At 40.9% G+C, this 25554-nt stretch overlaps 1 protein-coding gene across 1 annotated transcript in view; it reads left to right on the top strand.

The window, feature by feature from the left end:
* Positions 1–25554, top strand: part of DNAH11 (dynein axonemal heavy chain 11) — a 141819-nt gene that overhangs the window by 55156 nt on the left and 61109 nt on the right. Inside the window, exons 36-54 of the mRNA XM_083405297.1 lie at positions 225–363; positions 2213–2305; positions 2961–3155; positions 4853–4930; positions 7138–7270; positions 8199–8326; positions 9618–9766; positions 10591–10741; positions 11501–11632; positions 12829–13002; positions 14220–14424; positions 16621–16786; positions 17370–17472; positions 18623–18862; positions 19971–20132; positions 21422–21615; positions 22520–22682; positions 23658–23781; positions 24867–25009. Coding sequence (XP_083261423.1) covers positions 225–363; positions 2213–2305; positions 2961–3155; positions 4853–4930; positions 7138–7270; positions 8199–8326; positions 9618–9766; positions 10591–10741; positions 11501–11632; positions 12829–13002; positions 14220–14424; positions 16621–16786; positions 17370–17472; positions 18623–18862; positions 19971–20132; positions 21422–21615; positions 22520–22682; positions 23658–23781; positions 24867–25009 — 2872 coding nt within the window. The remainder of the gene's footprint in view (positions 1–224; positions 364–2212; positions 2306–2960; positions 3156–4852; positions 4931–7137; positions 7271–8198; positions 8327–9617; positions 9767–10590; positions 10742–11500; positions 11633–12828; positions 13003–14219; positions 14425–16620; positions 16787–17369; positions 17473–18622; positions 18863–19970; positions 20133–21421; positions 21616–22519; positions 22683–23657; positions 23782–24866; positions 25010–25554) is intronic.

Here is a 25554-nt window from a genome sequence, read left to right as displayed (position 1 = left end):
AGCACTAGTAGGAAATGCTAATAATTGCCAATGAGTAATTAGCCAATTTTTTTTGCTTTGAAAGTGCTTGTTAGCAATGAGTGACACACATAATTGTGACTCTCTTGAGCTCTGCTAAAATGTTTGTAGACATCACTGTATTGAATTTAGGTGAGATGGGCATTTGTTATTCTCACAGTGTTTAAATACTAATCCCTGTCTTTGGTTCTTACACTTTTTTTTAGACCCTGTGCAATGGTTGTCCCTGACATTGAACTAATTTGTGAAATTATGCTGGTTGCTGAGGGGTTTGTTGATGCACGCTTGCTAGCCAGGAAGTTTATTACCTTGTATACTCTCTGTAGAGAACTTCTCTCTAAACAGGTAAGGGAGCTCTTTTGGACCTTGAGATTTCTCCCATGCTAATCAAATGGTATTGTGCTACAATATAAACTTGCAAAATAAAATGTAGGATGCTTTTAGGATGCCTTTGAAAGCAAAAAAAATTACTCGAGCTATTCACAGTATCTGAGAAAGGACACATTATCTGTAATATATTACATCTACATGCATTGGGGGCACCATAAAATTATTTATGTTCTCCCAGTAAAGCCCTGTAGCCTACAACAGATGAAGCAGAACAGATGGAATTAAATGAAAAGGGAATTGCTTACCTTTTCATATGTACAACTTTGTCATGTCTATTGAATATTGATTTAGTTTGGCTTTATTCATTTATTTCAGCATTATTGGAAACAATTGAAATGGTTTCTGTGTTGGTGTTTTGTTTTGGACAATGTAATGTTTGCTTGGTTCTGATTACTGTGATCAATCTTCTAGTTTGTAAGCATTCTTCTAGTCTGTAAGCATTCTAATGTTCCAAAGGATAGACTTGCCTATATAATCCTATTAAATATTTTTTTACATTCTAATCTCTTAAAATGTTTATTTGGAAGTAATCTTCATTGATTTTCAGTGAAACTTGATTCCAAGTATATTACAAGTAATCTCTCTTTCATTTGCTGGATTGCTACAAAAACATGAGTCTCTTTGAGATTGGCACATGTTGCGAGCCAGGTTATGTATTGCCTCTGCCCACTGCTTACCACAGTGAATCCTCAAAGCACTGAGAACAATAGTCTATCAGTGGCCCATGAGCCTAAGGGGTCTGCTCCAAGAACACATTGTTGCTGGTGTGATTTGAGATTAGTAGCCGTGAGTTCTCTGGGAAGCTGAAAGCACAATATCAGGGACAAAAGGTGAGGTTGGTAACACTAGAATGTTCTGGGAAGAATATTCACTGTGAAGAGTGAAAAGCAGGATACAGACACAGGTGAAAGAAAAAAGATGGGTTCTGAAAGCAAGGAGCAACTCAAAAGGGAAGGAGCTAATAAAAAGGTTCAGGCAAGGAAACAGCAATTATTTGAGGAGCCCTAATCCTAACCTGTAACAATCTTACTAATGAATTAATATTATGGTCACAGAACAATAAAATTCATACAAACAGGATGAAATGCATAATACAGTCATACCTTGGATCCTGAACATCTTTGCTTTGGCTCCCAAATGCCGCAAACCCGGAAGTGACTGTTCCTGTTTGTGAACTATTTTTGGAAGCCAAAAATGGCTTCTGAAGCCGCGCCTTGGTTTCCGAACATTTTGGAAGTCGAACGGACTTCCGGAACGGATTCCGTTCGACTTCTGAGGTATGACTGTAATAATACATACAGATTTACCCTACCCTACTATAGTTGGAGTGGCAGTGGTGGGGAACAGAATCCATGGCAGAGCAAGAATAGAATCCACTTTAGATGGACTGTGGTGGCATTCTGTGACGCCCCCCAGCCATCTTCCCAGGGAGCATAGGATTGCTTCCAAAGAGTAATGTTCCAGGGAGGGTCTCCTCATGAACCGGAGGCACAGTGCGACTTTGTTGAGGCTCTTCAGGTCTCTCCCCCCACTTCTGGGTTTCTGATGCTGCACGCATGCACAGTTGCACATGACATGAACGCACGTAAATGGGTGGGATGCCTGTATATGGATTTGGAGACTTTGACTGAATATTCTCATTTTTAGAATTTTTTTCTCACCCCACCATAGGCAACACTCATAATATCATCAAAAAGAAAAGTGTAGCAGAGCAACTTTGGTTCCTAGATTTTGAGAATTTATTTATTTAGCCATGTTTCACAGGTGAGCATTTAACCTTTCCCCCCTTATATCTTCACCACAGGATCATTATGACTGGGGCCTTCGTGCTGTTAAGTCTGTTTTGGTAGTTGCCGGCTCACTGAAGCGAGGAGACAAGGCTAGACCTGAAGATCAGGTATGCATAGTAGCACAGATTGGTGCTTCATAAACATAATGTTGGAATAGCTTTTCCCACAGTTTGATTTTAATTATAAAATTACCTCTTTAGAGCAGGAGTAGGAAACATTATTTTCTGCTAAAGGCCACATTTCCTTAGGGGTAATTTGTCATGCTAGCCGCGGGCAGAAATGGAGCCCAAAGTGGGTTGCAATATTGCATAGCACGCTTCCTCTGTCTGTCTGTCTATGCTATCCCATCTCCCTCAATCTCTGTGATTCCTCCGTTCATTTTGTCTCTTTCCTTTCACCACCCACATTAACATAGTTTCCTCTCTCCTTCTTCCGTTGCTCCTCTCGTTCCCATTCCCACCCTCCTCCCACCTTCATTTCCACCCCCTCTGGATTGCCTCCATCCTGGAGCACACACAAAACTGAAAATGAAAAGTGATGCGCTGAGGGGTGGTGTGCAGAGCAAGACTGGCCCAGTAATGGTCCAGAGGGCATTAGGCTGTGGGCTGAGGGTTCCTCACCGCTGCTTTTAATGGATGTCCATATTTGTTCTTTACTCAGAGGAATGAATGCTTCTTCAACACTGTTACTACAAAAACGTATTTTCTGTTGATTGAAAGCTCTTGCAGGTGTGATAACGTGTGGTTGACTGTCCTTTTCCAGGTACTTATGCGAGCCTTAAGGGACTTCAACTTGCCCAAGATAGTGACAGATGATATCCCCATTTTCATGGGCTTAATCAGTGACCTGTTTCCGGCTCTGGATGTTCCAAGGAAAAGGGACTTGCAATTTGAACAGATGGTTAAACAGTCTACCCTGGAGCTTCGCTTGCAGCCTGAGGAGAGCTTTATTCTCAAAGTAAAATAATCCATTGCCTCTAATTACACCCCTTAAGAATTTCAATCAAAAAATAATTGCGGACAGGTTGTGTTGAATGTGAAGGTTATTCTTGTGTACAATGATAGCATTCCTATTGTGTCCTGGAAGTGGTGGTATTTCAGTAATACTCCTGTACACATGCAGGCCAATGTTCTAAGTAAAGATTTGGGTTTCTGAAACAATATGTAGGAGTTACTGGTCCTGTCTAGTCATGAAAATGCTTCCTTCCCTCACTGCCAAATGTCCTTAACTTGCTCAGATTTTTGACAGTGACCAGTGGTTATTAATAGTAGGTTTTCATGCTTCACATAGTATTGAATTTGAGATGCTGGGGTTGTCATTTGTTTTGTTGTTGTGCCTTCATTCAATCAAAATAGAAGAGAAAGATAGATTAATCTTTGTACTGTAGGAGAGTTCTATGTGGAACTTTTTCTTTTTCTTATCTGCATTCAAATTGTGCCTCTGAAGATTTTAAACACAGCAGCCGCACTTGCTTGCCTTTAGAGAAGATGGGTGAATGTTAGGATGAGACTCACTGTGAATCACAGAAGCAGAAGAAGCCATCACAGCCCATCTCATGTGGATCCAACTCTCGTGTTTGCAGACAGGCCATTAGAAACAGCAGCCATGATATGATTTAGAAGTCAAACTTTGAGATCTAAGGCCACTGTTGTGTCTCATTTGTGGACAGTATCCCTGAATGAGGGAATTCAGACTAAGATTGAAGCTGTCCACAGTGGGATGTTTGGTGAGGAGAAGCAGAGACCTGTGCTGCCAGCCTCATGCTCCACTGAAAGAGTCTGCTTGGATCAGCCCAACCCACAGTTTTGCATGTGCGGGTGGCGCTGTGGGTTAAACCACAGAGCCTAGGACTTGCCGATCAGAAGGTCGGTGGTTCGAATCCCCGTGACAGGGTGAGCTTCCGTTGCTCAGTCCCTGCTCCTGCCAACCTAGCAGTTTGAAAGCACGTCAAAGTGCAAGTAGATAAATAGGTACCACTCTGGCGGGAAGGTAAATGGCATTTCAGTGCACCGCTCTGGTTCTCTAGAAGTGGCTTAGTCATGCTGGCCACATGACCCGGAAGCTGTACGCCGGCTCCCTCGGCCAATAAAGCGAGATGAGCACCGCAACCCCAGAGTCGGAGACGACTGGACCTAATGGTCAGGAGTCCCTTTACATTTACCTCTCTTAGAGTTTTTTTGACCAGCTAATTTGAATTCATTTTGTGAGTCTTGCTGCCCCTTTAGTTTTTTGGGTTTTTTTATATTCAGTCCCTGAAAAGGGACTTGTGCACTTTAAAAAGATGCCTAGAAAGAGGAGTTTCGCCTACATTTGCCACCCATCCTGTAGTTACTTGACATCAAGCAGTCAGTGACATTTGACATTAGTGTTTTCTTAATTTTACCAGGATATGGTTGTGTGGCTTAGCAAACAAAAAAGGATGGGGAGATTTGTTTTCATTTCTTGAGGCTCCTTCATTAATTCAAGTCTGGGTGTAGGGCCTCGAGAGACTAATGTGCCATCTTCAGGTTATCCTGTTTGAAGTTATTTGGAGAGAGAAATTTCCTGACTACAGGAGAGGGTGGGAAGCTGCTTTGTGGGAGGTAATTGGTGTCGGTGGTAATGGGAGGACAAGGAAACAAAACCACTGGCTGTGTATTAATTCTGTTTGACAGATTGTTCAGCTTGAGGAGCTTCTGGCAGTGCGTCACTCTGTCTTTGTAGTTGGAAATGCAGGCACTGGAAAAAGCAAGGTACAGCATGGTGCTTTAACAGTTATTTTTTTTTAATGGCAGATTTTGCAAATGGAAGGGGGGGGAGCAGCTCTACGCCAGCTGGCATAACACTGCATGCTTCTCTTCAGCCTTTCCCCTCAACTCTGATTTTAAAGTGAAAAGTTGAGCATTGTTATGGTCAGGCTAATCATGGCAGAGATGTAACTTCGCCCCCGCCCTCCCTGAGACTCAAACTACCCAGGGATTAGTTCACATACATCAACCACTCAATTAGGAAAGGATTCCTCCCTTCCTCTTTCAGCTGGTCACCCAGATGGGAAAGACAAAATCCAGTGGAAAAATAAAAGTTCAAGCGTGGGTGTGTTTAGGGGGCGGTAATGATTTGGAGTGGCTTCCTTTTATAGTGGAAGCAGAGGCTCAGCAGGAGCAGTCTGGAATACTATGATTCTGGGACCTCCCCCCCACAATTATTCTCTCTCAGGAACAATACTTCCTCAGTTTGTTAGTTTCCTATTATTCCTGCTCAGTCTCAAAGCCTTAAGAAAGTGCAGTAGTATTTAGGTAAGTTTAGAATCATAGTGTTGGAAGAGACCACAAGGGCCATCGAGTCCAACCCCCTGCCAAGCAGGAAACACCATCAGAGCACTCCTGACATATGGTTGTCAAGCCTCTGCTTAAAGACCTCCAAAGAAGGAGACTCCACCACACTCCTTGGCAGCAAATTCCACTGTCAAACAGCTCTTACTGTCAGGAAGTTCTTCCTAATGTTTAGGTGGAATCTTCTTTCTTGTAGTTTGTATCCATTGCTCCGTGTCCGCTTCTCTGGAGCAGCAGAAAACAACCTTTCTCCCTCCTCTATGTGACATCCTTTTATATATTTGAACATGGCTATCATATCACCCCTTAACCTCCTCTTCTCCAGGCTAAACATGCCCAGCTCCCTTAGCCGATCCTCATAAGGCATTGTTTCCAGGCCTTTGACCATTTTGGTTGCCCTCCTCTGGACACGTTCCAGTTTGTCAGTGTCCTTCTTGAACTGTGGTGCCCAGAACTGGACACAGTACTCCAGGTGAGGTCTCACCAGAGCAGAATACAGTGGCACTATAACTTCCCTTGATCTAGATGCTATACTCCTATTGATGCAGCCCAGAATTGCATTGGCTTTTTTAGCTGCCGCGTCACACTGTTGGCTCATGTTAAGTTTGTGGTCAACCAAGACTCCTAGATCCTTTTCACATGTACTGCTCTCAAGCCAGGTGTCACCCATCTTGTATTTGTGCCTCTCATTTTTTTTGCCCAAGTGCAATACTTTACATTTCTCCCTGTTAAAATTCATCTTGTTTGTTTTGGCCCAGTTCTCTAATCTGTCAAGGTCGTTTTGAAGTGTGATCCTGTCTTCTGGGGTGTTAGCCACCCCTCCCAGTTTGGTGTCATCTGCAAATTTGATCAGGATGCCCTTGAGTCCATCATCCAAGTCGTTGATAAAGATGTTGAATAAGACCGGGCCCAAGACAGAACCCTGTGGCACCCCACTAGTCACTCTTCTCCAGGATGAAGAGGAACCATTGATGAGCACCCTTTGGGTCCGGTCAGTCAGCCAGTTACAAATCCACTGAGTGGTAGCATAGTCAAGACCGCATTTTACCAGCTTCTTTACAAGAATATCATGGGGCACCTTGTCAAATGCCTTGCTGAAATCAAGGTAGACTACATCCACTGCGTTCCCTTCATCTACCAGGCTTGTAATTCTGTCAAAAAATGAGATCAGGTTAGTCTGACATGACTTATTTTTCAGAAATCCATGTAGGTTTCTAGAGCCATTGCTCCCACATCTTTTTCATCCCATTGTCATTTCTCATCAAAAGGTCTTACAGTTTTTAAATGTTAATTTACTGCTGAATTTTTATACCCTACCTTACCAGGAGCTCAAGGTGGTTGTCCCCAGACTCAGAAAACAGGGCTCCATAAATCCAAACGCTGTAAACTGAGGGTTGAGTTCAGACTAAGGCAGTGGAATTTAGGATGCATTAAAATTAAGGGGGGGATTAATCATGACTCAGCTTGTCTCTTTGATTTAAGTGGGAACTAGTTTAATCTGGGTCTGCCCCCAAAACGTTATGGAAAACTGGAAAAGCAGTGTCAATATTTATATAAGAACCTAACACTTTCCCCCAAAATTGAGACCTGGATCCTAACAAGAGAGTCTTCTCCTGGCTGTTCATCAGGTTCTGAAAACGTTGAACAGGACTTATATGAACATGAAGCGGAAGCCTGTTTGGAATGACTTGAACCCCAAAGCTGTGACTACTGATGAGCTCTTTGGTTTCATACATCATGCTACTCGAGAATGGAAAGATGGCAAGTAGAGGAGATATTTTAATTACTGTAACATTCACTGCACATTCTTCATGTTTTCCTGCAAAATATCCCTCAGCTGATGTTTATTTTGCTAGGATATTCATACAGAGAAATCACGTGGTGTAGGCTTCCTGGGGCCACACCGTTTTATACTGCAGGCGAAGGGTAGGAATGATCATGCCTGAATAATCCCAACTTTTTTGTTCTTAAACCCTTTCTTTGCATACAAAATGTAGCATGTTAAAAAGATTCTGCTTACCCTCCTCACTACTTTTCTACATGCAGGCAGTTATGGAGAAGTATTGCAGTCTGAGGTGCGATGGGAAGGCGGAAAATGAGGCAGAATGGCTGGCACAGCAGTAAGTTAAACTGCAAACCACGCCCCCTCCAAGCCGCCCGGTTGGGCACTTACCTGTGGGCGTGGTGTGCCAGCCAGGTGAGTGGGGCAGGGGGCGTAACGCCCCCTGCATGACGCAGAAATCGCGTCCCACCCACAACACCTCCCCTCTTGGATGAGGAGAGGCTTTATCAAGCTATTTGCCTGCACAATCTTACCTTCGTCATCATATACTCCATGTCCTCTCTCAGCTGCTAAAGTATTCCAGGACTGTGTCACACAGTTCTGCTGTCAGCACTGTGGTATGCAGGTAGGACTGCTGAACTTGATTCTGATGTCAGGATGTATAATCTTTTCCCCTGCCGTATAGATTACGTTGCCTGGACCCAGAGGGTTCCTGCTTTTGAATCCTGTCCTCCAAGTATAATATATGCTTTCTGTAGCCAGAACAAAAAATCGGGGAAACTCCAGGACGTACTTGGAAGACTTTGTGCCCAGGGTTCTTTGGACCCCAGTTGGATTATTATTATTTTTATTTTTCATCATTTAAAAGTTCCTTTGCCCGAAACATATTTGCCTCCCGTTTTTCAGGACTCTTCTCATCTCTTTTGAGAGAGCAAGCTAATATGACCCATAATTGGCCCAAGTGGATTGTCTTAGATGGGGACATCGATCCTATGTGGATTGAGTCGCTCAATACTGTTATGGATGATAATAAGGTGAGCAAAAAGCAAACACGTTCTCTTTTCCCATTGGACAACTCTGCATTTTACCTCTTTCTTCTTTGTTTCCTCATTCCCCCCCCCCCTTACCATACCTCCTCCATGTTTCTGATAGGTAGAATGTTCACCCCATGTTTTACATGGCATCTTTCCCCATAGTCAGGGTTCATCCACAACCCCATTTGGCCTGCCACTTTCCCCTGGGAAAACCCGTGGTTTACTGCTGAATCAGACCAACTGGCAATCAAGTTTCCCAGGACAAAACCATTCAGACTCATTCCTGGAAACCACAGGGCAAGCCTTTCTAAGCACAGGGCAAGTGGAAGTGTGGGTGAACCCTGTGTCTTCAAAACCAGGCTGCATTACCAGTACTTTCTTGCATTCTAGTGCCATTTATTAAAATTAAGGCCCATTCATACGTTTCCCACCATGTTTAACACAGCATGGCAAACCCCAGTCTCAAATGAATGTTCTCATGCATGCTAGGGCAGAGGCTGAAAATATGTGTTTCTTGTTGAAAACAAAACAGTTCCTAAGTAAATCCAACCCTTGGTGATTGCAGTTGCTTATACTCTAGTTAATTCAACATGCCAAGTTCAAACCTGGGCTTCTGATCCTCTTTTGTTGACTTAGGAATTGGTGATTTGCTTGAACTCACAAAACTGAGTTCAGATGTGATAGGAAATGGCCGTATGTTTAAAAGTTGAAGTGAGTGCTTCTAAACTTCTCCTGGCATATGGCGAAGGACAGGAAAGAGAGAGTATGTAAATCAACAGGTTGCTATAATTTGTTCCATGAAGTGGGAAACCATGGCCTTCTATAACTTCTTATCGAGTCCTTTGTGTAGCTCAACTTGTATGGAGAGATGAGCTGTTACTTTACATCTAAGAATATTTTTCACAGCAGTAAACCACAGATCTCTTTCTACACACAAGTGCATCTCTCCTAAGTAAACCAATTGTAAGTTATGTGCAAGTAGTTTTTGAAATTCATTTGCCTTGAAATTAATTTGAACTGTTATCTTGTGTTTTCCTCATCCCCTGGGAATTGGTGGCCTTCCTTATATATAAATTGTGGCCATGCGTATTTCAGAATTACCCTTATTTTTTTAATTTTAACATAGCATTTTTATTTTTATTTTTAATTTTTTTTTTAATTTTTTTAATTTTAACATAGCATTTAAATATTAACAGATCTTTTTACGATAGCAATTCTCTGATTTATTATCAGTATGCAAGCCGTGGATACAGCTGTCAGGATAACTTGATTCTGTGCTGCTAACGTCTAGGTGCTGACTCTTGCTAGCAATGAACGGGTTTCTTTGACACCATCCATGAGACTCCTGTTTGAGATACACCATTTAAAAACAGCCACTCCTGCCACAGTATCTAGGGCAGGTATTTTGTACATAAACCCGCAGGACCTTGGCTGGAATCCGTAAGTACCTCCTATGGCTCAGTTAGTAAAGCATGAGACTCTTACTCTCAGGGTTGTGGGTTCAAGCCCTCTGTTTGGCAGAAGATTCCTGCATTGCAGGGGGTTGGACTAGATGACCCTCTTGGTCCCTTCCAACTCTACAATTCTATGAGTATGATTCTATGACATTCTGCTGTCAACTTTAACTGAATTTTATGGAAAAACAGCTGGCATATGATGGCTCGGGCTTGATTTATATTTCCCTTTTTATATTTCTCAGTTGTTGAAAGCGACTTCAAGGTTTCCATGAGGCTAACAAAGTCTTCCAAAACTCTAAAATAGAAATTGTTGTAAACACAAATGTTGGAGTGTAGCTGAGAAATAAGTTTGGGGTTTTTTGGCTCTGCAACTTTTTGGTCCAATGGCACAAATTTCTGATTTAGTTAGTTTTTAGTAGTTTGTAGGTTACAAATATTGTAATAAATAAGAAAATAAAGCCTGGGATTTTCGTCTAGTCACTTTCCAGTATTACTGCACACTAGCAAGTTGATGTTTTTATTAGTTTTCACAGTAATAATACTCTAATGTAGGAATAGCCAACTGGTGTCCCAGAGGGCAACTCGCTTTCACTTGGCTCCCAGCACTTCAGAGCCCAGATCCTGGTGCCTTTTGTGCTGCTGCCATCCTAGACAGTATTTCTTGGCAAAAAGTTGTGCCAATTGTGGCTCTCTTAAGCCAGTTAGGCAACTATTCCTGAATTTTCTCAGCACTAACGGGAAAGTAATTGTAAGTCCCTGCACTGATCCAGCAAATCTATGCAGAAACCATTGTGTTTTCTTTTTCAGATACGTTGCAAGCTGGATAGAGACAAGGAGTCACCAATCTGAAAAAGCCAATTTGACAATCCTCTTTGATAAATATGTTCCTCTATGCTTAGATCAGCTCAAAACTAACTTTAAGACGATCACACCCATCCCTGAGAATAGCATGGTTCAGGTGTGCTTTTACTTGTGCAGATACTATTATTATCATCATTGTCTTCATTTATGTAACCAACCCATCTTTCTGCAACAAGGTGTACTATAAAAACATATAAAAAGGCAACGAATAACACAAATATGCTACAAGCCAGCTTCCAGCTCCATGTGTGGCAAAGAATTCCTGCATAGGGGTAGTATTAGATGATCCTTGTGGCCCCTTCAGCTTTACAATTCTGCAATGGATTGGAGTTGGTACAGACAGAAAGACAATAAATGAGCACTCTGTATGTACAGTTGTATGGAAGCAGGTTACCACAGACAGCTTCACCCACATGATGCTGTGTTTTCCAGATGTCTGAAAAAAGTCTTCAGTATGATCTTCATTAGAATTACATTCAGGTTTATTTATATAATTGGGGAGTGGGTAGCTCAGTGCTACGAAACAGCAGCAGTTAGCTCAGTTGGTTAGAGTGTGGTGCTGATAATGCCGAGGTCATGGGTTTGACCCCCATAAGGGGCCACCTGCATTTTCCTGCATTACAGGAGGTTGGTTGGGGTCCCTATTGACACTACAATTCTACGATTTTATGTTTTGTATGCAAACTGTCTTGGGAATGTCCAGGAAACATCCGTGCTTGAAACATTGGAGGGACACTACCAATGCCTGTATAACTAGATAGCCCAATGTTCTGACTTGATATAAGTCACATTCCTAAGTACTTGTGACCTGCAAAATATTTTTAATGTTTTGTTTTTGCTCTCTTTCGTTATATAGACACTTTGTTCTCTCCTTGACTGCTTACTGACTCCAGAAAATGTGCCCCTTGATGGTCCGAGAGAACTGTATGAGACATATTTTGCCTTTGCCTGTGTGTGGGCATTTGGTGGTGCCATCTTTCGAGATCAGGTAGGCAGGAAGCAGTTTGCTTTGAGCTGTACTCGGATAAGCAAACTCTTCTCTTCCTCTATGACAGGCATGTCCAACTCCCAAGAAACTGCTGTCTACTCCCACTATAAAAAAAACTGGCAGTGATCTACCCATTGGATTGACCAAAGTTGTTGAGCTTTTTTGGGGAAGAATTCACCAAAGTTGAACACTTTGGGGGGGCATTGCTCAGGATCACATACAATTGATCAGGGACGCCCCATGATCAACCGGTAGATCTCGATCTGTTCTATGACATGTGCAAAGAAATCATAGTGAAAATCCACTCATTTGACACTGTCTCAGTGGAGAGAATCAGATGGCAGTCTCCAGTGTTGGAGATGGTATTTGTGTTGGGGCTCAAAGCCCAAGACCTAAGGTCTTGGATCACTAACCTCCCATAATTGCTGAAAGGAAGAATTGGAGTTCTAAACCCTAAAATGCAAGGAGAAAACGGCAATGGTAATTTTTTGCAGGGGAACTCATTAGGATTGCCCCTGAAGAAGGAATTTCTTGCTTCCAACACACTTTGAGCAGTAGCAACATATTGTTGCACACCAACCCAATCTCAGAGTAGTGCAAGATTCCAGGGGTTCTAGGCACTTACCCAAGGTTCCAAGAGGAAACATGACACAACAGAGACTGTGGTGTCTTTATGATATATGGTTTAATGGAGCGCGGGTGGCGCTGTGGTTCTGAGCCTCTTGGGCTTGCCGATCAGAAAGTCGGCAGTTCAAATCCCCGCGATGGGGATTCTCTATCCCAGCTCCTGCCAACCTAGCAGTTGAAAAGCACGCCAGTGCAAGTAAATAAATAGGTGGCAGGAAGATAGCATTTCCGTGCACTCTGGTTTCCGTCACAGTGTTCTGTTTGGGATGTTTAGCACATCTTCTTTAATCTGTAAGGGAAATGTTCATGGCCACTAAAACAATGTGCAGAAGCAATTAATTTATTTTACATAGAATTTTCTGTATCTGGTTTGGCCTTTCACAGGAAGATGCCAGCTAAGTTCTTCATTCTCCCCAGTGGAAATGGTTACCATCATTGGGGGCAATAAAGAAGCTAATAGTTTAATATAATTTGAATAATTTTATAAGCCTGTATTTAACCATCAAACTTGCTAACTATTTATACCCCCCCCCCAAAAAAAACCTAAGAACCTATTTAAAATTTTCTAGCTTTCTAATTATCAAGCTGAGTTTAGCCGCTGGTGGCTGAAAGAGATGAAAGCTGTGAAGTTTCCATCACATGGAACCATCTTTGATTATTACATTGACCCCAAAACCAAGAAATTCCTGCCTTGGAGTGATAAAATTATCAGTTTTGACATGGATCCGGATACACCATTGCAGGTAAGCACATGTTTAATATAAAATGAGCACATGCAGCTTTTCAATATATCCTCTGGTGTTTTCATTGTTTCCTGCTCATTGGAAAATGAAGCTGTTGGGGAGTCTATTTTTGCATGTACAGTGGTACCTCGGATTAAGTACTTAATTCGTTCCGGAGGTCTGTTCTTAACTTGAAACTGTTATTAACCTGAAGCACCACTTTAGCTAATGGGGCCTCCTGCCACCGCCGCAGCATGATTTCTGTTCTCACCCTGAAGCAAAGTTCTTAACCTGAGGTACTGTTTCTGGGTTAGCAGAGTCAGTAATCTGAAGCGTATGTAAGCTGAAGCGTATGTAACCCGAGGTACCACTGTAATGTTAGTTTTATTCTGTGTGTCTGTATCTGATAATGAGAAGAAATGTAATGGTCTGTGGTGGGGGCTCTTTTACAAAGATTAACTTTATTTCTTTACTATACAATGAAATAAGTTAACATTTTATAAAGAGGGAATTTAGAGCATAATGGTTACCCGGTTAGGGCTGGGCAGTGATTGCAGCCCATTGCATCTTGCTCTGACACGCCTATTTAGGTGGCCAGCCATTGGGAAACCCCCAGGTGGCTGCGAGGCACAGTGGGAGTTGCCTCCAGCCACCAATTTGAAATCAGGCTATGCATGTGAAAATGCTCTATGTTCACATCTAAGCATACATAAGGGACACGGGTGGCGCTGTGGGTTAAACCGCAGAGCCTAGGACTTGCTGATCAGAAGGTCAGCGGCTCAAATCCCCACGACGGGGTGAGCTCCCGTTGTTCGGTCCCTGCTCCTGCCAACCTAGCAGTTCAAAAGCACATCTAAGTGCAAGTAGATCAATAGGTACCGCTCCAGTGGGAAGGTAAACAGCGTTTCCGTGTGCTGCTCTGGTTCGCCAGAAGCCGCTTAGTCATGCTGGCCACATGACCCAGAAGCTGTACGCCGGCTCCCTCGGCCAGTAAAGCAAGATGAGCGCCGCAACCCCAGAGTTGGCCACAACGACCTAATGGTCAGGGGTCCCTTTACCTTTACCTTTAAGCATACATGCTCCTAGCAGTCACTTAGATTTTCACCCTTACGTTGCAGAGAAATGAAAATTGAAGCACGTAAAAGGAATGAAACTGTTTATTTTTATTTTTAAGAAAATACTGTTTCAGTGGCATGTTAATACAAAGCATATTAACGTAAGTCCTTTTGATGCCTCAGGCAGTCCTTGTTCACACATCTGAGACCACATGTCTCAGATACTTTACAGATTTGCTCTTGGGGAAAGGCAAGCCTGTTATGCTTGTTGGAAATGCCGGAGTGGGGAAAACAGTATTTATTGAGCAATGCCTTGCTGGCCTCTCAGAAGATTTCCTGGTGTCCAAAGTCCCCTTCAACTATTACACCACATCAGCAGCACTACAAAGTAAGTTCCCAAGCATACAATGTTGCATGTTGAAGTCTGGTTATAATGAGGGAATTGGCTGTTTATAAATAATCAAAATTAAAAGAAAGGGTGTATTATAACATGAATTAATAAAAACGGATTACTCAGAACAATCAAATTATGCTCATTTTGGTCCCTGATTCAGCCCCCAAACAGTGGGGAGACACAGCAGTGGGCATATGCTGGCTTCCTGTGTCTCCTTCATTTGCCACCAGCAAGTGCCTGTTCTGGTTGTCATTATTATTGTTACTATTTATTAATTTTGTAAACTGCCCTTCATGCTAAGATCACAGAGCGGCTCGCAACATGAAAATACAATATGAGAACACAAAATACATAGTGAAACGAGAACACAAACGAACCAGTAACTCCCCTTCCCACAAACACATTTGAAAGGCCATAGAATGTTAATCAGCCCAAAGGCCTGCTTATAGTGAAACATTTTTGCCTGGTACCTAAAGGTATTTAATTGTTAAATATATGGTTGCCAGGGACACTGGGAGTAGGGAATGGCACTACTACCCCCGATTCCTTTCCAACACTGGACGCTGTACGGCTAAAATATACCCACACTTTCTTTGGACAGGTTGGATTCTTTTGGATAATATTCAACTTGTTCACGACTTTTAATGAAGGGTTCCTGAAACTGAAAACATATATGCAATTGCATGCCTTCCCCCCTCCCCCCGCAACAGATCCTCTTAGTGATGAATGCAAAGTTTTTATTTCAGAGACAGAAAGTGAAGATTGCATTTTATTGACACGGGTATGGTGTATTTTACACTCCCACACATTTCATGGATAAATTTAGAGTGCTTCTCAAATATCTTATACCTCTTATCACAACTAAAAAGCATTACAGCAGCAAGCAACACCAACTAGTTAATGCCATTTTTGAGAACTATAATTCAAGCCTTTAAGGCATTAAAACACGCCAGAAAGTTCAGTATTACTCTGTTGGTTTGCCTGCTGTTTTAATAAGATTATTGCAGCGCAATATGTATTAAAACATTGTGTACCCAGTATTAGTATTGGAACAATGATAACCGTTAACAGAGCTTATGAAATACTCCACACAAAGGTTGCATTTCACCCCCCTAACTTGCTTTTGTGTTTGCATTCAAATATCATTTTCTGCTATATTTTTGGCATTTGTGTAAGAGAGAGAAAAAGGGGGAGGAGAAAGGCATTAAAGTTTAACAGTCTTTAAGAGAAATAGTTAATAAAGTACTTGCTGCGGTTTTCTCAGGAAATAGTTAACAAATATATTTCACAGTTCTTCCATTAGCGTCTGCTTGTATTTCAAAGCTAACAGGCAGGATTAAATGTTAATATGCAAAAGATTATTTTTTCTTAAAATCTAGTTCATTCCAAGATAGAAACCACCCAATACCTGGTACTCTGGAAGGCCTGCCTAGGACCCTAAAAAATATGAGTGCAGATCGGACTACAGCAAAGCTTCCCATGTTAGTGCTGAAAAGTTAGTGAATCATGCTTTAAAGTGATTAATAACCAGTTACTGTATAAGTAACTTTAATAATGAATGCTGCTTCACAGCAAGAAAACAACAAAGGCTAGTAATTACATTTGTTACTGTAGAATGCCTTGTTTAGGAGGGCATTTAACCCAGGCTGCCAATGGGCACATATGACCCCATAACAAAGGCAGGCAGGGGATGGGAGGGCAATAGTCATAAAAGTGCATATGCACAATCGTGCAGCCTGCTTCCATTCCTTAAACTCTTATCAGTATTGAGCCTGGACTTAGCCAGTGTGGTTTGAAGAATCACTTGTGCCTAACACTATAGGTTAATACCGTTCCCAACAAATGGTCCAGATTTGGTGAGCTCTGTCTTTTCCAGAAACGCCAGCATAACGAGTAGCATAATTTATGGCCACTGCATATTTGTAACTGCATTTGGAGTCCTCTTATGGGCTTACTATGCCCATGATACTCTGCACTACAAAGTGAGAAGGATCCTTTTCACAGCACCAATAGGGTGGAAAAAGTTAAATGCACTGCTGTAACAAACGCGGCTTCTGCTTTGATTTGGAGCTGAATTTGAGTCCCTGCACTGTATACCTTTTATACATTTCTGTCTCTTATTTGTATGCTGTCTAGTTACTGGCCTCTGCAGTATTTCACCCAGTAGTCATGTAGCATAATCCATTTCAGAGATTCTTGAAAAACCATTGGAGAAAAAAGCGGGTCGTAAATTTGGTCCAGTAGGAAACAAGAAACTGGTTTACTTTATTGATGATATGAACATGCCAGAAGTGGATGCTTATGGAACAGTTCAGCCTCACACACTGATTCGACAACATATAGATTATGGACATTGGTAAGTGACTCCATTTTGATGTTAAGTCAAACTTTTGTAATTTTTCAACGAAGAAGAAGAAGAAGAAGAGTTTGGATTTGATATCCCGCTTTATCACTACCCGAAGGAGTCTCAAAGCGGCTAACATTCTCCTTTCCCTTCCTCCCCCACAACAAACACTCTGTGAGGTGAGTGGGGCTGAGAGACTTCAAAGAAGTGTGACTGGCCCAAGGTCACCCAGCAGCTGCATGTGGAGGAGCGGAGACGCGAACCCGGTTCCCCAGATTACAAATCTACCACTCTTAACCACTACACCACACTGGCTCTCACCACACGAACAAGTAATACTGCTGATAAAAACTGTTAGTGCAAGTTTGAATCAACTGATAAGATAAATTTTAGATTTTCCATATCTGGATAATTGTTAATTGTCCTACTGCTTGCTCAGATTTGTCCTTTATATCTTTGTTTACATTTTAATGTAAGCTGAATGGTCAACCTATCTGATACCTGTGTAAATGAGTTCTGTGTCATCATCATTGTGGCGTCATCTATAATAATTGATAAATTAATTCTAGATGTTTAAATATTTTTTCTGCCTCAGGTATGATAGACAGGCATTAACTGTAAAAGAAATTCATAATTGTCAGTATGTTGCCTGTATGAATCCAACGGTTGGCAGCTTCACCATCAACCCGCGACTTCAGGTAAGGTTGCAAATTGCTTCATAGAAAACGCAATAAAGTGTATGCTTAGAGATTCTCGTTACTGAAGCCTTGACAGATTATTTAGACAAGATCTTTGTATTGCATTCACAAAATACAGATTGTGGTTTGGAGTAGAGTTGACTTATCATGTAACACAATGTTTCGCTGAGATCTGTGACAGAGGACATGCTATTCATGTGAACCTGCCACATTTCCTTGGGCTGGAGTATATTTGAAGCACATATCAGGAACAAATCTGCTTCATCACCACTTAATTGTGACATAAACAATGCCTAGAAACTGTAGCCAAGCACTACAGGGCAAGTTCTTTGGGATGCTATTAAAAGTTGTGTTGCAGACATCAAATTGATTTTCTTTCAGTGCATCCCAAACTCTCTGTTAATAACTACTGTCTGCTCCCAATCTGCATATCAGGCATATTGAATCCTAGAAAGAGCATGGGTCCTGGTTGTATCACATAGCAATCCTATAGCATTTTCGTGATGGCTTTCTCCTATTTACAGAGAGCTTTCTAGGGTAGCTGTAAAAATTAGTTGCATTGTGCCTTTTTTGTTTCAATCTGGTTGGATTCCTATAGTACCAGACTCGTAAACTAGGGAGCTCTAATGGAGGAGTGGTTCCAGGCTGTACACCTGTGTGCACAAAATTCCCAATCCAGGAAGAAGTGGAGGACTTGAAACGCTGTTTAGGGAAGTCATGGAGAGTCCAGTGCAAGCTGTTCCTGTTGAAAGATAAGCTATTTCTAGTTCCTTGCATTACCTACAGAGATTTAGGGACTAGAGCAATATTTTGTAGGAAGTGATTGGACAAACAAGCTTTGCAACCAGAGACAAAAAGTCTTTTGTGGTCTTTCAAGGATTCTCATTTAGTGAAGGCTAGGCTGTAAATTCTTTCCTCCCGTATACCTGGATGCTTGTGTGGAGAAAAACAGCACTTAAAACTTACTCCTTGACAAAAGCTTTTGATCTGAAAAATAAATAGCACGAGGATACTTGTGCCAAATTAATGGTTATACCCTTTGCTAACCGAAGTTCTGTCCTACATTTATTCATGTCATCAGTTATTCACAAATATGTACATAATTTATCATTGATAAGTAACTAAAGCAAGCATTTTCTTCATGTTTTAGAGACACTTTGCAGTGTTTGCAATGAATTTCCCATCTACTGATGCTCTAAGCACCATCTATAGCAAGATCCTTGATTTCCACTTTCAGCAGCATGGCTTTAATCCATCAGTTTTGAAACATGCAGCTGCCACCATCCAAGCAGCAATATGGCTCCACCAGACAATGGTTCAGAACTTTCTCCCCACAGCTGTTAAATTTCATTATATTTTCAACCTTCGAGACCTCTCCAACATCTTCCAGGTTTGTTGTGTCTCTCTGTGTGTGTGTTTTAGATACAGATGCTGATACCGATACAGACATAAATGTGATGTGTGCTTCTCTCTCAAGTTTGGACTTTCTGGGCCTAACATATACACATGCATGTGTATGGTGTTAAATTGTCATCTGCATGCAATAATTCAAGCTAGTTAATAAAGTTACAATTCCAGTTTATGGGGTTTTGGTGTTTCATCGTTGCTTTTTTTAAAAAAAATAGATTCTATCTGCACAGGCAGTCTATTTGCATGAAAACTCTTTTTTACTTCTCAGAATTACAGGTTAGAATTTATCCATTTTGGAATGTGTATCAAATGCTGAAGTGCACAAGAGAGTCTGTAATTAAGTTTGCCTTGCTGTTGAGGCTCAAACTATACATGACAGTGCCAGGTCTGTGTTTTGTTTGTTAAAATACCTAGAGATAGCCTGATTGTGTATGCAGGGATGTGCACAGGCGAGGAACTCATTTTGAAGAGCAAAAAGGGTTCTCAGGTGAAGGGAACTGAACCCTCCTTGCTTTTATGACTCACCCCACAAAAGCCATCTCTTAAGCTGTGTTCCTTCCCTCATCTCTGCTAGAGTCTGATAGCAGAAGTCAGCTTGGTTATTTGAAAAGTGCATAGGTGGGCGGGGGGCAGTGAAATGAGAAAAGATATCTTTACCTCCATACCGCCTGCCTCTTTTTATGTGATTGGGCATTTTAAGCAAATATAGGGTTGCCATATTTCTCCCCCCAATTTTTTTTTGGGGGGGGGGGCAAATGGATGAGCTTTTTTATGTTTTTTGCCCAAAGTGGATGAGCTTTTTGGGCAAAATCACAAAAAATGGATGGCAAAAATGGCACTACCAACACGCATTGCTGTGCGTCCAGATTTTCCCTGACATTTTGCTGATTTCCGCCCGGACACTGCTTCCGAAAGCAGTGTTTTGGGTATGTCTGTGAAATTCCGGACATATGGCAACCCTGAACAAAAAGAGTTTCCATCATCTCAGACAAAAGTAATGTAGGAATATGCAGCTATCAGGATTGGTGTCTTGCAGTAATTGTCTTTTACCAGTATTATAAACATATTCTTTCTGGGGGGTTTTGTAGGGAATTTTATTTGCTAAACAGGAGTGTCTAAGGCATCCAAATGATCTTGTACGTTTGTGGCTTCATGAATCTTCACGTGTTTATGGAGATAAACTGGTGGAAGCAAAAGACTGCAGTTCATTTCATAAAAAGCTGCTAGACACTGCACACAGATTCTTTGAGGTAAAGCTCTGGAAAGCTAATGGTTGCCTAATACTGCAGCACTGATGACAAGTTTGCCAATCTGAAAACTATTTAGGGTCAAAGTCAATCTCCCAAGAAAACTAGTATGGCCCAAATAATAAGCTGTTTTGCTTTTCTTTCTAATAACAAAGCATAGGAAGAAAAAATATATATGTCAGATTGATGAAGAGAATTTAGTATGGGGGGAAGTAGCTGTTTGTTTGAGAGGGGTTCATTTAAGAACCCAGATCCATGCTGTAATAAGATAACCGACCAAGACTGATAGTGCAAACTGTGCGGCTGCAGCTAAACTTCAGTGGCACTCTCTTTAATTAGAAAAAAATAGAAATGCAATAAATTATTATTATTATTATTATTAATAATAATAATAATAGCTTTAGTAACTAAAAAGTAACTTATTTAAAACATGTCTAATTTTGCTTTTTTGCCACTAATGTTTCTAGCTTTATAGCAACCCATATTTTCAACTTTTTTTATATCTTGCCCTTAAAACAGCATATTCTTAGTAGCAGTTCTGAATGGGGGAAAATAACTTAATTGCATATAGCCTGCATTTAACTCTCTGGATGAGAGAGAGTACATGGTGATAGAAACAAATGATGAACACTAGCAACTGAGGAAGATTTAGTAAAAGAAACTTGATGAGCACTTAGCAAAGAAGACTTAGAATGGAAAATAAAGCGGTACTATTACTTCCCTTGATCTGGACACAATACTTTTGTTGATGCAGCTTAGAACTGTGTTACCTGTTTGCTGCTGCATCAACTCTTGATTCATGTTAAGCTTGTGGTCTACTAAGGTCCCCAGATCCTTTTCACATGTACTTTCGTCACGCCAGACGTCCCCTATCCTATATATGTGCATCTGATTCTTCCTGCCTAAGTGCAGAACCTTACATTTGTTTCTGTGGAAATTCATTTTGTTAGTTTTGGCCCAGTTCTCCAATCTTGTTTAGGTTATCTTGAATCCTGATTCTATGTTATTGGGCATTGAATCCATTTATCAGAGATGATTGAATTTATCTCATGACTTTTTTTCAACCCCTTGGCCGTTGGCTTTTCAGGCCCTGCAGGGTTCCATCTTGTTTCCAATACTTCTTAACAGCTTCTTAACATTTATTTATAATGCTGAGTAACAACCTCTGATCTTGGCAGTATGTAGGGCATTCTCTGCACATTTTAGGTAGGGTGCATAGCAAAGCATTTCCAAGTTGTGTGTATCCCTGTGTTTCAGTCTCTCCTTTTGATGTTATGTTGCCAACTTAATAGGATCTGGACGATCACATTCTTCTCCAGCAACCACTTATTTACTGTCATTTTGCAAATGGTGTAGCAGAGCCTAACTATATGCCTGTCAAGGATTGGGAAGGGCTAAGAAATATCCTTGTGGAGGCTCTAGAGAACTACAATGAACTGAATGCATCTATGAACTTAGTCTTATTTGAGGATGCTATACAACATGTGTAAGTAAATGTCTTGTCTATGGCCTGGATTCAGCATAGTTCGTTTATTTTTATTACTGCTACATATTAGGGGGGGAAATTGTACATGGTTTACATAAAAACATTTACACTACAAACTATAATTTTAAATAAATTTGCTAGAAAGTAGGTTAAAACAGAACAAAATTATCACATACAACTTTCTAGCTTGGAATTATCCATTTTTGTATGTAGAATATCAAGGAGAAAGCCACAAAATGCTGCTACTGCACCACTTTCATGTAGGACGGTTGGTGTAGTATGCAGTTAATAGAATTATTTTCTGCAGTGGTGCCATAGCTTCAAAATTCCCTCTCCATAAAGGTACAGCTGGTTCCACAATTACAATCTCCTTGGCAGCAGGTTCTCTCTCTCTCTCTCTCTGTACAATAGTACCTCTGGTTAAGAATTTAATTCGTTCCGGAGGTCCGTTCTTAACCTGAGGTACCACTTTAGCTAATGGGGCCTCCCGCTGCTGCTGCACTGCCGCCGCACGATTTCTGTTCTCATCCTGAGGTAAAGTTCTTAACCCGAGGTACTACTACTTGGTTAGCGGAGTCTGTAACCTGAAGCGTATGTAACCTGAAGTGTTTGTAACCTGAGGTACCATTCTGTGTGTGTGTGTGTGTGTGTGTGTGTGTGGCATTCTAAGGGTTATATTGCCTCAACCTGCTTTTAGTTTTAGTCTTTTGTTGCTTCTGAGTCTATAAATTGTTCGAATGTATGTTTTGAGGTGTGTCAACGTATTTTAAATTAATTTCTACATTTATTATACACTCCCCCCAAAAATGCATCAGATGAAGCATGCTTTAGAAATATTTTAAAAATTAAAGATAAAATAACTCTTCTGTGGCCATTAGTCATGTTGCTCCTTTTACATCATCAGATGTCGCATTAGCCGAATCTTGCAGTCCTCTCGTGGCTATGCACTTTTGATTGGAGTGGGTGGCAGTGGAAAACAAAGCTTATCAAGACTGGCTGCCTATATTGGATCTCTTGAAGTGTTTCAGATTACACTGAAGAAAGACTACACAATTCAAGACCTCAGGGTAAAAACAACAATTATTACATAATTGCCCTCAGAATTGCTAGGCTTGAAAGCAGGCTATTTAGAATCTGAGGGGTTGAAGTAAAGCATTCTTAATGTGTGGCTTGTGGTGCTAGTGAGAAGGTATCATCCAGGGGCTAGGAAAAGTTACTACTTAGTTTGTCCGCACCACAAATTTTGTAAGCGGTGGGAAGGCAGGGATCTTTATTTGGGCAAGACCTCCTGGGAAGAGTTGCTATGATATCTTGGCCTGAGCTGTTTTGTTTCTTTAAATAAAGAGTTAACTTCATTGGCACTTTGTGAGTTATTGCTGGCCGACTCCCGCCTTGACAGGGATACAAATTCCATGAGAGAGACCCATGCGATGAACCCCACCTATGTGGCTGGGTAACTTGCTGAACTGCATGGGATCTGATTATGTTAATAAGGTCTGCCTGATAACCTGGAGAATATTTAATAGGCACCGTTGCAAAGATGTCTTGTGACCCTAAGCAGTTGCTCAAATAACCTGAATTGTGTACCTAGCTCTGCATTTTCCCCCCTTTGTGAATTCATTTTGATATTTCTCCTGAAAATAAAATGAGTATGCAGTGAATTACTTCCAACCCATGAAACAGGCATTATTAATACGATTGAAGTGTTCTTGATGCTGATTTGTGTGGCAGAACATTAATAACAATTTTCTGAATACTAGGGGAAAGGTTTTCTTTCATTGATTACTACTTGTTTCCTTTTTTCCTTGCAAACTTATCAAACCACAGTTCTCTTCACCTGGTATCTTAAAACACATCTGGGTTTGTTTGTTTGTCTTTTTAAAAAATCCTCTGGAAAAGGATATGCCACGAAAATGAAGCAAAGATGCTAAACAGCAGCGAATAGCTCTCAAATGGCATGTATTTTCACACTGGTTACCGTGCCACCCAGTTTTGTTTCAACATTTTATTGTAACATGAATGATTGCCTACTTTCCTTACAGGTAGATCTTGCCAATCTGTATATAAAGACGGGAGCCAAGAACATTCCCACTGTGTTTTTGCTGACAGATGCTCAAGTTCCAGATGAACGCTTTCTTGTGCTGATTAATGACTTGTTGGCATCAGGTGATTAGACCTACACATTTCTTGAAAGATCCTCCCAATGACAAATTATCTGCCGTTTCAATGAACTTTAAAAAGGAGATTATTTGTCTTTGAGATGCTTTCTGGTATGGCTAGGATGTCCTTTGGGAAAAAGTGTATTAACCCAGCTAAGTTGGGTATTGTGCCTACTTTGCTTAAAAACAATGTTGCTCTTCAGAAGCTAATATCAAGGTCATGGAATGTATAGGTGCAAGGTCCATTTGTAGGTGTTTCTTTTATATCGATTCACTTACACTGATTGAATGGATTGACTCCATCATGCCAGAAAGTGGGACAGGGTAGTTTTTACATGTGCTTTGATCAATAGTGGTAAAATCGTAGTGATTTAAATGAGAGCATTTTAGTTAGGTTAAGCATTTTCTGTGAACCACCCTGAGACCTTCAGGTATAAGGTGGTATATTATTATTATTAATAATAATAATTAATACAATCAACATATTCTTCCGGTTAAGAGAGGCAATTTTTATAGTAATATTAGAGACATTACATAAACCATATTTGGGGGGCATGATGATATCCTAACCCAGGCATCCCAAACCTTCGGCCCTCTAGATGTTTTGGACTACAATTCCCATCATCCCTGACCACTGGTCCTGTTAGCTAGGGATCATGGGAGTTGTAGGCCAAAACATCTGGAGGGCCACAGGTTGGGGATGCCTGTCCTAACCTGTAGTTTTGCAAGGCACATTTTCCAAAACAAAATGGCCTAGAATAGAGCTGTTTATGTTTGTAGCAAGGGAATTGTTATTAAATATACAAGATTTGTGATTGCATTTTTTAATTTTTGAACTGCCTTATCTTAAAGATCACAAGGTGGACAAATTAGTAGAAAACTCAGTACAGATATAACAGTAGTTTAAAGCAAAACTGGGTTAACCCGTATCTAATGCCATTTCTCAGACACTTGTTACCAGAGTCAGCCGAACTAAAAAAGTGTTTCTAGGTTCAGAGCCAAAAGAGCAAAACATATTGAAACTTGTAATTTGGTTGTGTTCATTTTGTAATTATGGGTACTTCCTCACCCCCGGTTTTTATTTCATTGTAGGAGAAGTTCCAGATCTATTCAGTGATGAAGATATGGATGATATAATTGCAGGAATTAGGAGTGAGATACGGGGACTTGGTGTTATTGACAGTAGAGAAAACTGCTGGAGATTCTTTTTAGATAGAGTACGACTGCAGCTAAAAGTAAGAAACAATGGATCTGGGGTTATAAATAAGAATACTGAACTTATTTTTAACTAGTGATGAACAGCTAAATACTAGGTATATGAATGCCATAGATATTACAACACCATACATAATCATCTTCCTTTCATCTGTGTTGAGTGTCTAGCAAATTCAGAACCCGTGTTTTCAAGATTTAAGTTTTCTGTGTCACATTTTGCCTGTGCCCATCTAGGGATAAATATTCCCAATGTCTTTGATATCTTCCATAAGCTATGATTTCTAGGTATATGTTGCCATATTGTTTTCTAGTTTGTCCACCACTTCCTTGAACTCTGGTGGCCAGAAATTATTGATGTGTGCACAGTACTCTATGATAGTAAAGACAGCATTCTCCACCTGCTATATATTATAGTACTGTTTCCTGGCTGCATTTTTAAGAGCCCTTGGGGTGAGGATAATGTCGGCAGTATGCAGCAAAATAAAGACACTAACATGACAGTAAAACTTTTTTTTCAATTGAAATTGGTCTATGCCTTACTTTGGACAACTGTTCCATATCACAC

Source organism: Podarcis tiliguerta (assembly GCF_965153285.1).
Source record: "Podarcis tiliguerta genome assembly, chromosome: 12".
Taxonomy (NCBI): domain Eukaryota; kingdom Metazoa; phylum Chordata; class Lepidosauria; order Squamata; family Lacertidae; genus Podarcis; species Podarcis tiliguerta.
Note: the sequence above shows the minus strand (reverse complement) of the source record. Positions and strands in the feature narration are given on the sequence as shown.